The following is a 15097-nucleotide window of genomic DNA, read 5'->3' on the forward strand; positions in this document are numbered from 1 at the left end:
TATAGAGAGGTACTTTATATCTATATATAGATATTTTATATATAGATTTTTATATATTTATTTATATTTTTATATATAGGTATTTTATATCTATATATAGATATTTTATAGAGATTTTTATATATATTTATATTTTTATAGAGATAGAAATTTTATATCTATAGATACTTTATATATAGATTTATATATATTTATTTATATTTTTATATAGAGATAGGAATTTTATATCTATAGACATTTTATATATAGATTTATATTTATTTATTTATATTTTTATATAGAGATAGGTATTTTATATCTATATATAGATATTTTATATATAGATTTATATATATATTTATTTATATTTTTATAGGGAGATAGGAATTTTATATCTATAGATATTTTATATATAGATATATATATTTATTTATATTTTTATAGAGAGATAGGAATTTTATATCTATAGATATTTTATATATAGATTTATATATGTTTATTTATATTTTTATATAGAGAGGTATTTTATATCTATATATAGATATTCTATATATAGATATTTTATATATATATATATTTATATTTTTATATAGAGATAGGAATTTTATATTTACATATAGATATTTTATATATAGATTTATATATATATTTATTTATATTTTTATATAGAGAGGTATTTTATATCTATATATAGATATTTTATATATAGATTTATATACAGATTTATTTATATTTTTATATAGAGATAGGAATTTTATATCTATAGATATTTTATATACAGATTTATATTTATTTATTTATATTTTTATAGAGAGATAGGTATTTTATATCTATATATAGATATTTTATATATAGATTTTTATATATATTTATTTATATTTTTATATAGGGATAGGAATTTTATATCTATAGATATTTTATATATAGATTTATATTTATTTATATTTTTACAGAGAGATAGGTATTTTATATCTATATATAGATATTTTATATATAGATTTATATATAGATTTATATTTTTATATAGAGATAGGAATTTTATATCTATATATAGATATTTTATAGAGATTTTTATATATATTTATATTTTTATAGAGATAGAAATTTTATATCTATAGATATTTTATATATAGATTTATATATATTTATTTATATTTCTATAAGGAGATAGGAATTTTATATCTATAGACATTTTATATATAGATTTATATACATTTATTTATATTTTTATATAGAGAGGTATATATATATAGATATAAAATACAAAATAGATCCAGGAGATTGAACATCTCAGGCTGGAGCAGGAGATTCTTCTTCCCAGGACCCACAGAACCAACACAACACACACCATGTGCTACAACAAAGGAAATTTTATTTAAAAATAAAACTTTGTTTCGTTTTCTTTTTTTTTTTTTTTTCTTTACTGACACAGGTGAATGAAATCCCAAACAAAGAAGCTCTTAGTGGGCAGCATACAAGAATGGAAACAATTAATAAATAACATTAGTATAACCTCTAAACATTAACAATGCCTCTGCAAACAAAATGAGGACTTTAAACCAAGTGAACCTTAAAGCTCAGCTACTCTCTGTAAGAATATTTACCTTCTGTTTTTCCTTATTCTTTACAGATCTGAAAGGATTAAATACTGCTATTATAATTTTATATTAATGACACTATTATACTTTTTTTTCTTTTAAAATATTTCGTGAAAATCTCAACTTTTATTTTTTTTTTCTTTTTAACACTGATATTTTACAAATCGGTGTTTTTGTCATTCAAGGGAAAGAACAACAGCGACAGCAGTTCCTCCTCCTCCGCTGGGAATTTTTTTCTCAAAAAAAAAAAACCAAAAACCAACAACAAAAAAAGAAGATTTCTGTGAGGAACTGTAAAAATAAGTGTCTTTATTTTCCATTAATTTAATTTTTATTTTTTTTTTAAAGTGGCACCTCGGAGGAAGCGCCCTGGGAGTCGCAATTTTTTATTTTTTTTCTTGCTCGATTGAAAAATAAAATAAAAATAATAATTAAAAAAAAAAAAAACAGAAAAAAAAAAAAAAAAAAAAAAACCAGAAAAAACCCCAACCCCCTTTACAGTAATGACCCTGCCTTGGGATTAGCTACAGTAAGTCCTCAGTCTAGTGCAGGGAGCAGCATGCTGGGCTCGAGCTCCCCGGGGGGAAGGACATGCACTCGGGGTGTTGAGAGGGAAATATTCGGGATTCCTGCCCTGAATCCTCCTGCCCTGGCCCAGCACGTCCCCAGCCCCAGCTGAAATGCTACAGAACACAGTGGCACAGTTGAAGTGACAGCTGCCCAGCGCTCCTGCTCCTTCTTTGCACCCCTTTCAAAGCAGTTTCAGGCTCAGAGGTGTCTTTGCAGCTCGTCCAGCTCTTGGTTTTCCCACAGGGCTGGGTTTTCCTGGGTCCAGCCTGGTGATGCAGCATTCCCTGGAGAAAGGCACTAGACATTTGGGTTGGTTTTCTTTTGAAAGGAGCGTCAAGGAAGTTAATTTTTTTAAGGATAAAGAGCAAGGAGGTGAAGGGAGAGAAGAGCAATCAATCTTGGGCTGAAAAAAACCCCCAGGAATAATGCACTGTGCAGTGCCTGGACTGAGCTGGCAGAGCACAGCCACAAGGCATGGCTGCACCCCCTGGAATTAGCAAATCCTTACATGTCTGAGGAAGAAAAGCCAAGACTTAAAAGTTTCCTAAATCAGCTTGAGACACAAAACAGTGCACAGAAAGGACACATGCAGAAAAATCAGTGATACATGCCACGAAGATTGCCCTCTCTAATCTCTAACACCCAGAACAACACCCAGAGGAAGGTCTCTCTTGGCACAGAAACCCCAAAGACAGGCCTGGAGCAGCTCTGCCAGGCAGGAGTTAATGGAACATTAACAACCAGCCTGCCATGAAGGGACAGGGCATCACTAGTCTGAGCACACACACTGTGCAAGACAAGAGTTAAGGCTTTGGAGCTGGCTGGACTGGGCTCTGGCACAGCCTGGGCAGTGGCAAGAGTCACATGTCCCCCTTGGGCACACTGGCACTGAGTTCACACAGCAGGGCAGACACAAAGGAGCTGGGGGGCAGCACTGGGGGGAGTGTGAGAAGGAGGGAAAGCAAACACAGCACTCCCTCAGGAAGGGTTTCCCTGGATCTCCAGGACAGACAAGGAACTGTCAGGCTGCTCAGGCTCCCCAGTGTGACACAACAGCCAGAGCTGCCTGTTCCTGCCTCAGCAGCACCAGCACTGGACCTGCTCCTCCAGCAGCTCCCACAGCCACACTGGCAGAGGAAGTGGGCACAGGAGGAAGCTCCTCGAGTGCAAGAGGCACTGACACCACAGCTCAGTAGCTTCCCCAGGGCCCCAGCTCGGGGCTGTGCCTGACCCCTCTGTGCCCTGCACAGCCCTGTGCCCACGACATCAACCTCCCCAGGCTGCTGCACTGGCAACTCCCAGCCCTGGCCCCGAAATAGCAAGTGCTGGTGGCCTCCAAGTGCTGCAGGAGATCCCCTTACGGCTTCTGAGAATGTTCACTACAAGAAAGGAGGGGAGTAAAGAGAGAGACAGTTCAAACTGCCTGGAACCCACTGCATCGATTCACAAAGCTGCAGGTCCACGGAGAAACCTCTACTTTAATAAAAAAAAAAAACATTTTATGCTCAATTCCCTCTGCAAACACTTGTTAACTCCTCTCTGCCAACTGCAGCCGTTTGGCTGAGATCTGGGCCCAGCCTCTGGATTCTTCAAAAGGCCAAACTGCATCCAAGTGCCAGAATCACTCCAGCAATATTCCAAGTTGCAGCCCTTAGCCTACTGACCACTGCTGACCTGGGAGAGATGCAAATAATGCTGGACACGCTCCAAAGGCCAAGGGCCTCTCTGTGTGCACAGTCTGTCAGCTGGGATCTGTGTATGCCTCCTTGACTTAAATCCTCTCCAGAGGAACCATCCACTCCTCCTGCACGAACAGAGTTAAGTAGCTGAGTCTGCAGGTCGGGTTTTTCCAATGTAACAGCTGAGTTCTGACCTTTAAAGCCACGTGATCATTTCACAAACACAGAATTTGCCCAGGTCTGTTTGAACACGAGATCTGGCAATACCTTGAGAGCAATGGGAATGGAAAGAAGAGCCCCCCCATGTCGTTTTTTGGACAGCCATGCAGGAGGAACTGCTGCAATTTCTTTTACTGCAAAGCAGGTGAGATACCCAACAAACACATCAGCTGCATCTACCAATTCCACAACACACCCTGGCACGAAGATGGCTCCTGCAAAAGCTCTCTGAAGGAGGTGATGGAATGTGAGTGAAGGCCACTAAGTCTGCAACAGCCACCATGCAATTAAGATAAATAAAACATCATATTCACCAGGTGCAACATTCCTAGGAAAGAGTGTCTGGTGACAGCTGCTCCAGCCCAGCGGGGCCACAGTCAAGTTTGAGCACTGAAGCACAAAATGCTCAAGGCTAAAAAAAGGGAGGAGAAGCAGCAGCCAGTTCTTTGCTCTCCCTCAAAGTCTTCCCATCCCTCCAAAACACGCCAAACTCCTGGCACTTCCAGCTGCCTGGAATCTGGTGCTGCCAGTGCTGCAAGAGGGCACACACAAGAGGGAAATTCAACTCCCAGCACTGCCAGGATCAAAACCCCTGGCAGGAGCTGCTCCTGCTATCTCCACACAGCAAGGGAGGGCTGGAATCACAGGCAATAACTGCTATTAGTACAGGCAAGAGGGACACGCCGTGGCAAAGAGGAAGCAATCAAACGATTCTTCCAAGGTCTCCCATTTATTCCCAGCAGAAAGTGACCTCCCAGCTGCTCTAAAAAGCCTGAGCCAGACACACAGCAGTGAACAGATCCAAACCTAGTACCATGAACCACAGGACACACCACACCGACCTCGAGACTCTTTGTTTCTCTGAGCATTCACTTAAAATTCACAGCACAAAACACTCCCCCAACAGCCTCCAGGGCATGGGCTCGGGGGTCCCTTGTCACGACACTTTTCTCCACCAACACCCTGGAAATAAATCTGTTCTCCCAGACAAGAGGTAGGGGTAAAGGACTCCAAGACATTACACTGTATAAAACACCACTCTGCTCCATTTCATTCCTCTGCTTTGAAATCTGGAACCACAAAAACCTGACAACTGATTCTCTTTGAGAGGCAGGACTGACCTCAGCACGAAGTCTCTAAAGGAACCCCCTTCCCCTTTGGTGCACAGCTGGGCCACAGCTGCCCAGGCAGTTGGTCCACAGAAGTTGTAGGTGTGGAGGTGTCCTGTGCTATGTGGCCACGTGAGCAGGGGAGGAAATGGAGACGAACTCCCGCAGAATATTCTTGGCCATCTCAATATTGTTATGTGCAATGACCAGGGCTTTCTGAATGTCCTGATATGAGTAGCCTTGGCTCATGAGGTTCTCGATCTCGCTGGAGAGCTGCAGGGATGAGCTGGCCCCACTGCTGGCTCCTCCTGCTTGGCAGCTCCCGGCTTTCCGCTCGGAATTTATCCGCCGGGGCAGCGGCTTTGGCGGCCTCTCCGGAACTTGGGAGCCATCTGAAAAACCTGGAAGGAGAAATGAAGGCAGCACTTGAAACAAGGACGTGTAATTTCGGCCTGGAACAAAGAGGGAATGACATTAGGCTGATAAATGGCACTTCAAAAAAACCTGTCGCTGAGCTCTGGCGCTTTCTCCAACCAGCTCAGCCTTCCTTCCAACCAGCTCATGGAATCCCAGAGTTGGAAGGGACCCACAAGGATCATCGAGTCCAATCCTTAGCCCTTCACAGGACCATCCCCAGGAGTCACATCATGTGTCTGAGAGTATCCATTTCCAGTGCCCAACCAGCTCATCCTTCCTTCCAGTCAGCTCAGCTTCCCCTCTTGTGTGCAAAACCTGCTACGTGGAGATGTTTTTGATCAGCAAGTCACATCAGGCTCATTTATTAAGATAAGACCACATAAATAGAAAAAAATGTCATGGGTTCACTGTGGGTGAGCAGAGCTCAGATATCAGTCTTAGAATAAGCAGCAGAGATTTGCTGGGAAAAGAAGTGACAGAACATGCAACTCTATCCAACATCCCATTTCCTTCTGGAATGAGACAGAGCCCCCCCAGCTGAGCTGATCTCTCCTCTCAGACCTGCTGTGCACGCTGCAGAGTGCCAAGGGAGGGTGTGCACAAAGCCAGCTCTATCAGTCACAGCTCAGCCACCACAAATGCTCCAGCGACTGAATTATGCTCTCTGAAGGGTCAGCAGCTGAATGTTCTCCTGTTCCCCTGCTGGAGCTCACCCTGCCCAACGGCTGCAGCCAGGGCAGATCAATAAGCTCAGCCTGTTCTGCCTTTCCCTTAGTCATTCAGATGAGGCAGTGCCCAGCAGCCACATCATGCCCTTCTGGGAAGAGAAAAGAATAGCCAATAAACCAAACGAGTCACCAAACTCTCCAAGGCAAAAATCACGTTGCTTAATGTGTTAATGTGGTAATTTTGGCATTCTGACCTCCTGTATCGCTGCAGAAAGCATTTACTGCCAATCACAGGAAGCTTTTCTGCGTGGATATCTGACATCACCTTAGAGAAAGTCTTATTTGTCTTCTGGAAAAACTCCTCAGGGCATTGTCTGGAGTTTTCCAGCAGCACAACAGACAAGTCCCAGCAATCCCTTTTTAAGAGTGGGCACTGTAGCCCTGCTCAGAGAGGCACCATTGTGGGGCTTTTCTGAAAAACTTGCACCAAAAGCACTAAGATAGAGAAGGCTCTTCAGGAAACAAATTCCCTGAGCCTTCCTCACTAACCACAAGGCAGTTCAGCTCACTGATGTTCACAGGACAAGCTTCTCACACATAAAAAGCCTTTTGTACATGTAAGAAAAAGGTCTGCCCACTCCTCTCCCCTGAAGTGCCTTTTGAGAAATAGCTGTTTCAGCTTGAACTGGATCAAATTTCAGAGACCACAGGTCAATCTGAAAGGACAACTACCAAGACAGCTTTTTTGGTAAATGATTAATAAACCAAACTGCAGGGCACAAGGTATGAGAACATAAATCTGCCAAGATGTATCCCACACTGCTCAGGCTTGCTTGCACAGTGCCTATGCTTCCCACAGCAGCAACAATCAGCATTCCCACATTTTCCATTAGCAGAGCTCCTAACACCAAGGCAGGACAACAGCACTGTTATTTCAGGGCTGTCAAAACAAAGAAGTGTCAGTGATTAAGCTCAGTACTTCAGCTGGGAGGGGGATGTGACTCCCTCTCTGTCCCTTCTCATCCCTTTCAGCCACGTTCTCCAGACACAGTGCCAGGCTCAAAAAGGGAGGCAGGGAGGAGTGGCAAAAGGCTAATGAACTTCTCTGCACTAGGAGACTCTCCTCTGCTGAAGGACAGAGGCTCAGGGAAGGAGAATGATGAAGCAAATGAACAGAAGTCTCACTGGGGTAGGTGGTTCTGGGTACAGGAGGCTCTGCCTCCAGAAGGAACAAGAAAATCATTCCTCTTCCTTGGCAAATCCCCAGCATGTTCAAACATGCTGAAAGCCCCCCAACAGGAAGTTTTTCAGAGCTTCCTTAAGAGTTGCTGGGCAGTTTGTAGGGAATAAGTCATGCATTATTCAGAAAGGCTCTTGGAGAAACGAGGCTTTAGTTTTTTCCCCTCTGAGAATGTGCCTTGCAGCCAGAAGGACACGATGTCCCCTACTCCCGGGGGACAAAAAGCTGACCTTGCTGAGCCACCGGGTCCCTGCTCAGAGGAGCTGAGAGCATCAGACAGAACACTTGTGCCATCTGCAGGCACTGAGGCACAGGCTGTGCAAGGCCAGCACTGGCATCTTCCACCTGGAACAGGGATAGAGTCACACAACAGTTTGGGTTGGAAGGGATCTTAAAGCTCATCTCGTTCCACCCCCTGCCATGGGCAGGGACACCTTCCACTTGCTCCAAGCCCTGTCCAATGTGGCTTTGGACACTTCCAGGGATGGTTGCCTTGGTACACCCTGGTACAAAAGCACAGTGGCCTAAGGAATATTCCTTAAGCTCAGGAAAGGTTTCTCTAATTGTGATTTCAAAGTGATTTTCTAGCTCAGTGATTAAAGGCAGTGTATTATTCCAAGCTGTAAATCAAACCAAACACCCAAGAGTGATTGTGATTCTGCCTTGTAAACCTCATTTTACAGCTTACACTCAAAACCTCGAGCGAGTGGCACGAGTTTCAAACACGCAGAGAAAGCCAGAAGTGCCCTCTAACCTGTCCCAGGGTCGTTTTCCAAGGACATTCGGCCGAAGGCAGGAGTGGCATTGGAGATATCGGACAGTGTGCGACGAGCAAGGGCAACTGGGAGTGGTGGTTTGGGGATGTCATAACCATCCTCTTCATTTTCTGACTCTTCAGGGCCGTTGCTGGCAGTGGCTGCTGCCAGATCCCCTTCATCTGGAACGGGAGGCACATCCTGAGCTCTGGGATTCGGAGTCTCTCAAGCAGACTCTGTTCCCCCACACCCCCCAGAAACACTGACAGGACACAGAACTCAGGTTTTTCTGCTAAAGCCACACCTTCAATGGAAGCTCTTTCCAGAAGGGAGCATTAGGTTAAAAATACTTGATAGACCCAGATATTTCCACAGCTATTTTAACAACAAAAGCAAATGTTACTCTGTTCAGCTGAAAACGCTGTTCCAACTGGGATCAATCCATTGTGCCCCAGTTTCTCAGCTGTTTGTCAGCACACCCACTCACCAGAAGTGTTGACAGGCTCGAAAGCAGAGGATGCTGCTTGGGAGTGAATGTTGTACATTGCTTCATACATGGAACCCTCTGGCTGCTGCTCACAGTCCAAAACTCTGAGGGAGAGAACACGTTGCCCTTGGCACCAGAGACAGTGGCCACCACCTCCACCTTGTCTCTGTGACTGACATTCTGCACAGATTTTGTTTCAAAGTGAAACCACCACTCTTCTGTGACATATTTGTTCCAGAAAAATGCTCTAATAACGTCTATTGCAGTGCAGCATCTCAGCTCAAAATAGATCAACTGATACCACCAAAACACTGCATTTTGAGTTTTGAATTTCAGTTGTTTCTGCTCTCAAGAGGTTATTAGCAGGGAGAGGGGGAAGGGGTTGTCTGACTCCTTTAATGCTGTGCAAGGACGCTGTAAAAAATTCCTTTACAGCTATTTTAGCCTAGATCTGGTGAACATCACTGGGGGAATTCAGAGAACCAAGCAAGCAAAATCCCCACCCTGCTGCCCAAATGTGCTGTCCCAGAGCTGTGACAGACACACAGAGCCTCACCGTAAACTCTGAGTCACTTCCAAAGGCATTTTCATCTCTGGTTTTTGTACAGCAGGACCTGGAGGCACCACGGGGAGAGAGGATGGTGACATGTATTCAGTGTCCTCATCGCTCTCAGACTGCTCCCCAGGAGGCAGTTTTGGTACAGGCAGTGGTCTGGAGGCAGAAGAAACAACATATAAACATCAGAAGAACATTTACATAAATATAACATTTAGATATTCACACACCTAAATACTGTCAAAGTGCCCTTTAAAACCCACAGTGTAGTCATGTTACAGCAATTCTGTCTAAAGCAATAAAGTGGTTTTCAGGACTTCAAGGCCACACTGGCACAAGGTCACTGTGCAGAAGGGGGTGACAGTATCATATAAATTCACATCACCCACTTCACATGCAGACCAACTCAAAACTGGATTCATGGAAGAGCTGATGGCAACTGGAGCCTGTTTCCTACTGCCACAGTCAAGGGGAACTAGCACCACTCCCCACAGCTCTCTGGGATCTGATTTCATCTGCTTTCCCCACACTGTGTGTTTTGAGTCTGTCAGGAATGAAATGAAGGCTGACAGAGTTGTGTCAAATTCTGCCCCTGGCACCAGCACCACTCTGTAAATTATAAAAGAAAACAAGAGACCTGACAGCTAAGGAGTAGATGGCATTGGCAGACGAGGAAGGTTTAATTTTGGGGTGTTCACACTCTGAGGTTGCTGCTGGACCACTGTTGGAGCTCTGAAAGAAAAGAATTCCAAAGAGGAATCAGAAACACCACAAATACCAGTGCAGCTGCAAAGCCAGTCATTCAGCAAATCCCCTGAGGGAATGAAGCATCTTCCTTTATTCCAAAGCATTTACTTAGAAATCCAGGACTTCTGTGACAGTTTTCCCTCAGTGAGGACACAAGCAGGGACTTTCCTGCAGGAGGAACTTCCTATCTTTTGAGATTCCAATGGCCTTGGCAAATTCAGCTGAAATAGGTCAAAAATGGGGGACAAGAGGAAAAGGATGTAGACAAGCACACACACAGGCAGACAGGATGGCAACTGTGCAAGTGTCATTTTCCTAGACAATCTGGCTAAAAACGTCCTTGCTTTCTATTTTAGAGAGCTGGAGATATTAAAAGGACAAATTAAGGAAATGGAATCGAGGAAAGCAAAACTGCCTGCAATTTTTTTTGAGAACAATAGAGACTCCTCAGCACTGGTAACAGTGCCCAGTGCATTAACAGATCCAAACTAAACTCAGATTTTACTGTGTTCAATCCATCACAGCTACTTTGTGCATGCTTTTCAGGGCTCAAAAACCAGCAGAGTAAATCAGGTTTTTTCAGCACACCAGCTCCCAATGGAAAGCATTCCCAGCCTTCCAAAACTGAAAGGGGAACAGTGATCATGCATCTGAAACTGGCACTTCAGCCTTGCCCCCAAGAGGCACAAAAGCACTTCACTAAGTCCCCCCTTGCCTGGCATCCACCAGTCCCTTTCCACCTCTCCCCTGGCACAGGATCACACCGTTCAGCGTGAGCAGAGGGCACCTTGGAAGGCTGATTTTCTCACAGATCACCCCCAGCTTTGCCAGTTCTACTCACCCCTGGGTTGTCCAGGCTGAGGGTGCTCCCGAGCCGGTGGCTGTCAGCCCTGGAGTCCACCTGGGAGGGCAGGGAGAAGGGAAGCGAGTGCCTGTTGGACAGTTCTCTGCCAGCCCAGGGGTCCCCGGGGCTCACGGCCACAGGGGGGGCTTTGGGGATGGGTCTGGACGGCCACAGGTCCCCCTGACGGTTGGAGGGCAGCGGGGGGGGTTTGTCCCCCGGGGTGCAGGGCAGGGGTCTCCTCTGAGGACGCCCCTCGTTCCCCATGGAATGCGGCCGGTCCGGGGGCGGCGGCGGGGGGAGGTCTCGGAGCGTGGGGGGGATTGGCAGAGGTTTGTCCTTGTGGAGAGCACCAGGGGCGGCCTGCAGGCAACAAAAATGCAAGAGATTGCTTAACACAGGTAGGCCCAGCCATAAAAGATAAACGGGAGGAGAGTTTTGGGTTGTTTGGTTTTTATCTGTTTTTACAAGGAGTTATCTCAGGGGATGTGGAGATATGTCCACACCTTCTCCACGGGCTCCAAGAGATAACACAGCAACTACGTGCACTACACCCCAAACACCCCAGATTCTTTCTCTTGGAGGAGAACAAGAGCTCACAGCAGCATTAGATGGGATTTCAAACAAAGCCTACCAAATCATTAAAAAAGCGATTCAGTTGTGGGTTATTTATACAAGTTAACAGCCAGCAGTCAGCAATGAATATTCTTAAAAATAGATCTTTTCTTCTGCCTGGACTTCCATAATTTCATTACTTCATCCAAACCAGATGAAGAACTGCTGCTGTATCTCAACAAGCAGTAAACAAACTCCACCAAGATCATCCTACTGCCTCCTGCTGATCAAGCACAAAGCCAGCTCACTCCTCCCAGCCACACACATTGAATTCTTTAGTATTTTTATCTGAATAAAATGCTGGATGGAAAAAAAATCGTGAAGAAAAGTTCTTTATGCTGTTCTCCCTGAAAATCAGAGCTGGAAGGGCAAAAGGTGTGTTTGACCTTGGAAGTGGTGCCAGGGCTGGAAGCCCCGGGGGGGTTGGACACTCGCTGCTGCAGGAGATCCAGTCGGGGTGGCACGGGAGGAAGGGCAGCCTGTGGAGCCACGGAGAAGGGAGAGGGGGGACGCTCCACCTGAGACAGGGAAAAATGGGAAAATCAACAGATGACTCGATGCAGCAGAGCCCCTTTCCTCTAGAGAGGCTTTAAATCTCTGTGACTCAGACTGGCTGCAATATTGATGACAAATCACTCTGTGATAAACAATTATACTGCTAGTAATGAAGGCAGTGTCACAGGACAGGCAGCAAGCCCTGAAAACACACACTTAGCAACACAAGCCAAGCTGTTTGGTTGGAGTAACAAATCTGCCTGAGCAGGAACAAGCTGCTTTTGGACACCAGAGGGCACGAGCTGCTGCAAAACCTGCTGTCACTGTGCAAACTGCCTCAACTACAGTGTCAGGGCTGGTGCAGCAATCACCCCATTTTTGTCCCTAGAAAGGTGTTTTTCCACCTAACAAATCAGAACAGTGCCTTTTCTTCTCTTTATTTTCTCTTTTTACAAGCAAAGCTTGTGCTTTCTAACTTTGAAAAGCTTTACACAGGTTTGGACTCACTAATGCCAACAGAGTACCATCCTACTCCACACTCTGACAAGATGTCTCACCAAGCAAATTGCTTTGCTTCCCCAAGATATTTATAAATAAACTACCTCCAGGAACAGTGTTTACTGTTTAGCAAGTTACTTCACAGAGTGGAAGATAAAGACAAATAAGACTACAGGTAAACCAGAGCAAAATATTCTTTCTGACCAGAAAAGGCAGCTCATTTTAGTTGATTCAACTATTAAAAATTAGCCAAATTCAAACCCACTTCCCTATGCAGTAAAACAGTGCAAGAGCAGCGATGAGATTTTAGGAAAAAGCCACACAGGGATCCCTAAAAAATGTCTGCCTTATACACAGCTCCTGGAGGGAAGCAGCACTAATGGCAGAGGTATCACACCTTTATTATGTACACTTATCAGGCAGCATATAAAAAGCTGACAGTCAAATTGACTTCCTCAGCAAAACAGCCTGTCCTCTACCCTGTTTAGTCATCAGGACCTTGGGAAGGCTGTGCCTGCCTGGCTGTGCTCACCACTGGGGAAAACTGGAGGGATTTGTGCTGATCTGGGTGAACTCTGGCTGGTAAATCCAAAGCAGCGTGGCCAACACACAGAGGAGTGTTACAAACCTACACCTGCCATTCCCACAGGTCAGGCCAGCCCTTTTCACCCTTCCAGGGATTCTTTCAATACACAAGAGATCAAAGGATTCCAAGTGTTTAATAAAACTGACAGTGTGAACTTAACTCACCCAACTGAACCTAAATCCCTGTTTTCCATAATGAGTAGGATCTTTTCCCTTTATAAGGTTTGACGACCCTCACAGGCACAAATCACTAAACCCACAGGAAACTGGTGGGCAAATGCACTGCCAGACCTTCTGTCACCCACTGCAGGGACCTTACTTTGGTACCAGCCAGCTCCTTCATCATGAAGAGGGAATCATCAGCCTTGTCATCCTCATCATCATCGTAACTGGGGGAGGGAGTTCCTTCTGCCCCTTGCCGGGACAATCCTCCTCCTCCCCTGGGGTCGAAGGGATCCACCACGATGGGCTCCGTGCCCTTGATCTCGCAGCGGCAGAAAGGACAACCCTGGCCCTCTGATTCCTGCAGGGAAGAGAAGGCATCTCTCACAGCACCACTGGTATGCAGGAATTAAACACGGGGTTGATACACAGGGAGGTTTAAACCTGCTTTTTGGCAGGTACCTTCCAACTGATAGGGAGACAAAGGCAAACTGTGCTACAAATACAAATTTTCTCCCTGAAGTAGAAAAACGGCTTTTTAGCAAGTTCTCACACTTTCTGCCTATTCCAGCAGATCTAAACTGCTTCTGATGCACTGATATTACTGAACTGTGAGCTCCAGTCCTCAGTGCTGCTGTTTTATCTCCATCCCTGCAGGAAACTGGCCAGTTTGGAGGGTGAGAGAGCCAGGAGCTTCCCTGAGAGCAGAGGGAATGCCTTACCTGCCACGCCGTGAGGCAGGACGTGCACATCAGGTGGCCACAAGGTTCAATCTTCACGTCCTTGTCGTTCTCAGCACAGATTTTACACAGTTGGAAGGTGGAGCCCATCTCACAGTACAGCTCATATTGTTCCTTAGGGAAAGACAGACAGACACGGGTGATGCCATGAAATAAAAAGGAGAACAGAAATCTGCAAAGATTTTACTATAATTCTATGTATCAAGCTCTGAGGAAAGTGGACTTCAAATTATCTGTTTTTCACTTAAGTGTCCCAAGAAAAGCAAGGCTCAAGACATGCTGAGTGGCACAAAAGCATCAATACTTGGCAGAACATTCTAAAAATAAACCCTTTAAATATGTCTTTGCCCATCCCTCCCATTCAAAGATTTCTGTAATTCCTGTAAAATACAGAGGCCTTAAAAACAAACTTGGGAATGCCAAGTATGACAGAACTGTGGAAATAGCTAAATGAGGCTAGAAATGGGGAGTTTGATGGGATAGACCATTTTACTCACCTGTGTGACTTTAATGTGGTCCTGAGGTGTGGGCTCACACAAGCCAGTCAAGTCAGGATTCTGATTCCGGCCATCAGGAAATAAATAACTGGAAGCAGTTGGGAAAAAAAAAGCTCTCTCTCTATATGTGCATGTACACACATGCATAAGTACACACACACAGAAATCAGGTATGTTTTGGGGATGGTGAAGGAAAGAAAGGATGAAGGTGAGAAGTGAGGGATGGGAATTCAAGGTATTCTGAATTCAGAAGGTTTTGGAAGAATCTGATGATCCAAAAAAACCCCAAATATGTTATTCTTAAAAATAAAAAGAAGTTTGTTGTCCCTCCTGGCAGCAATTTTTATTTTAAACAGGATGTTATGGTCCCAGACTATTCTTCTTAAATCATCCTATATAATATATATATATATATATATATATATATATATATATATATATATAATAATAATTATAATATCAAGAATAAGAAAACTGATGCCATAATATCAGTGGCTGTTGCTCAAATTAAAGGCTTGACTAAAAAGGGATCTATGGCAAGGGAAACACTGCTGCACATTTACCACCTGCCACTGCAGAGGGCAGCAAAGACAACTGTGCCAAAATAGCTCAATACATGAATTATTCCACTGGCAGCAAT

At 44.4% G+C, this 15097-nt stretch overlaps 1 protein-coding gene across 1 annotated transcript in view; it reads right to left on the reverse strand.

Annotated features, from left to right (window-relative positions):
• Window positions 1-1701: 1701 nt before the first annotated feature.
• The window catches only part of CBL (Cbl proto-oncogene), a 33530-nt gene continuing 20134 nt past the window's right edge, over window positions 1702-15097 (reverse strand). The window contains exons 7-16 of the mRNA XM_051812224.1: window positions 14458-14545; window positions 13943-14074; window positions 13378-13581; window positions 11867-11998; window positions 10866-11228; window positions 9915-10009; window positions 9278-9433; window positions 8722-8825; window positions 8234-8416; window positions 1702-5555 (exon numbers count right to left, since the gene is read on the reverse strand). Coding sequence (XP_051668184.1) covers window positions 5275-5555; window positions 8234-8416; window positions 8722-8825; window positions 9278-9433; window positions 9915-10009; window positions 10866-11228; window positions 11867-11998; window positions 13378-13581; window positions 13943-14074; window positions 14458-14545 — 1738 coding nt within the window. The 3' untranslated portion in view covers window positions 1702-5274. The remainder of the gene's footprint in view (window positions 5556-8233; window positions 8417-8721; window positions 8826-9277; window positions 9434-9914; window positions 10010-10865; window positions 11229-11866; window positions 11999-13377; window positions 13582-13942; window positions 14075-14457; window positions 14546-15097) is intronic.

The sequence above is a fragment of the Manacus candei genome, unplaced genomic scaffold (assembly GCF_025592945.1).
Source record: "Manacus candei isolate 608988 ecotype Guabito, Panama unplaced genomic scaffold, ASM2559294v1 h1tg000086l, whole genome shotgun sequence".
Taxonomy (NCBI): Eukaryota; Metazoa; Chordata; class Aves; order Passeriformes; family Pipridae; genus Manacus; species Manacus candei.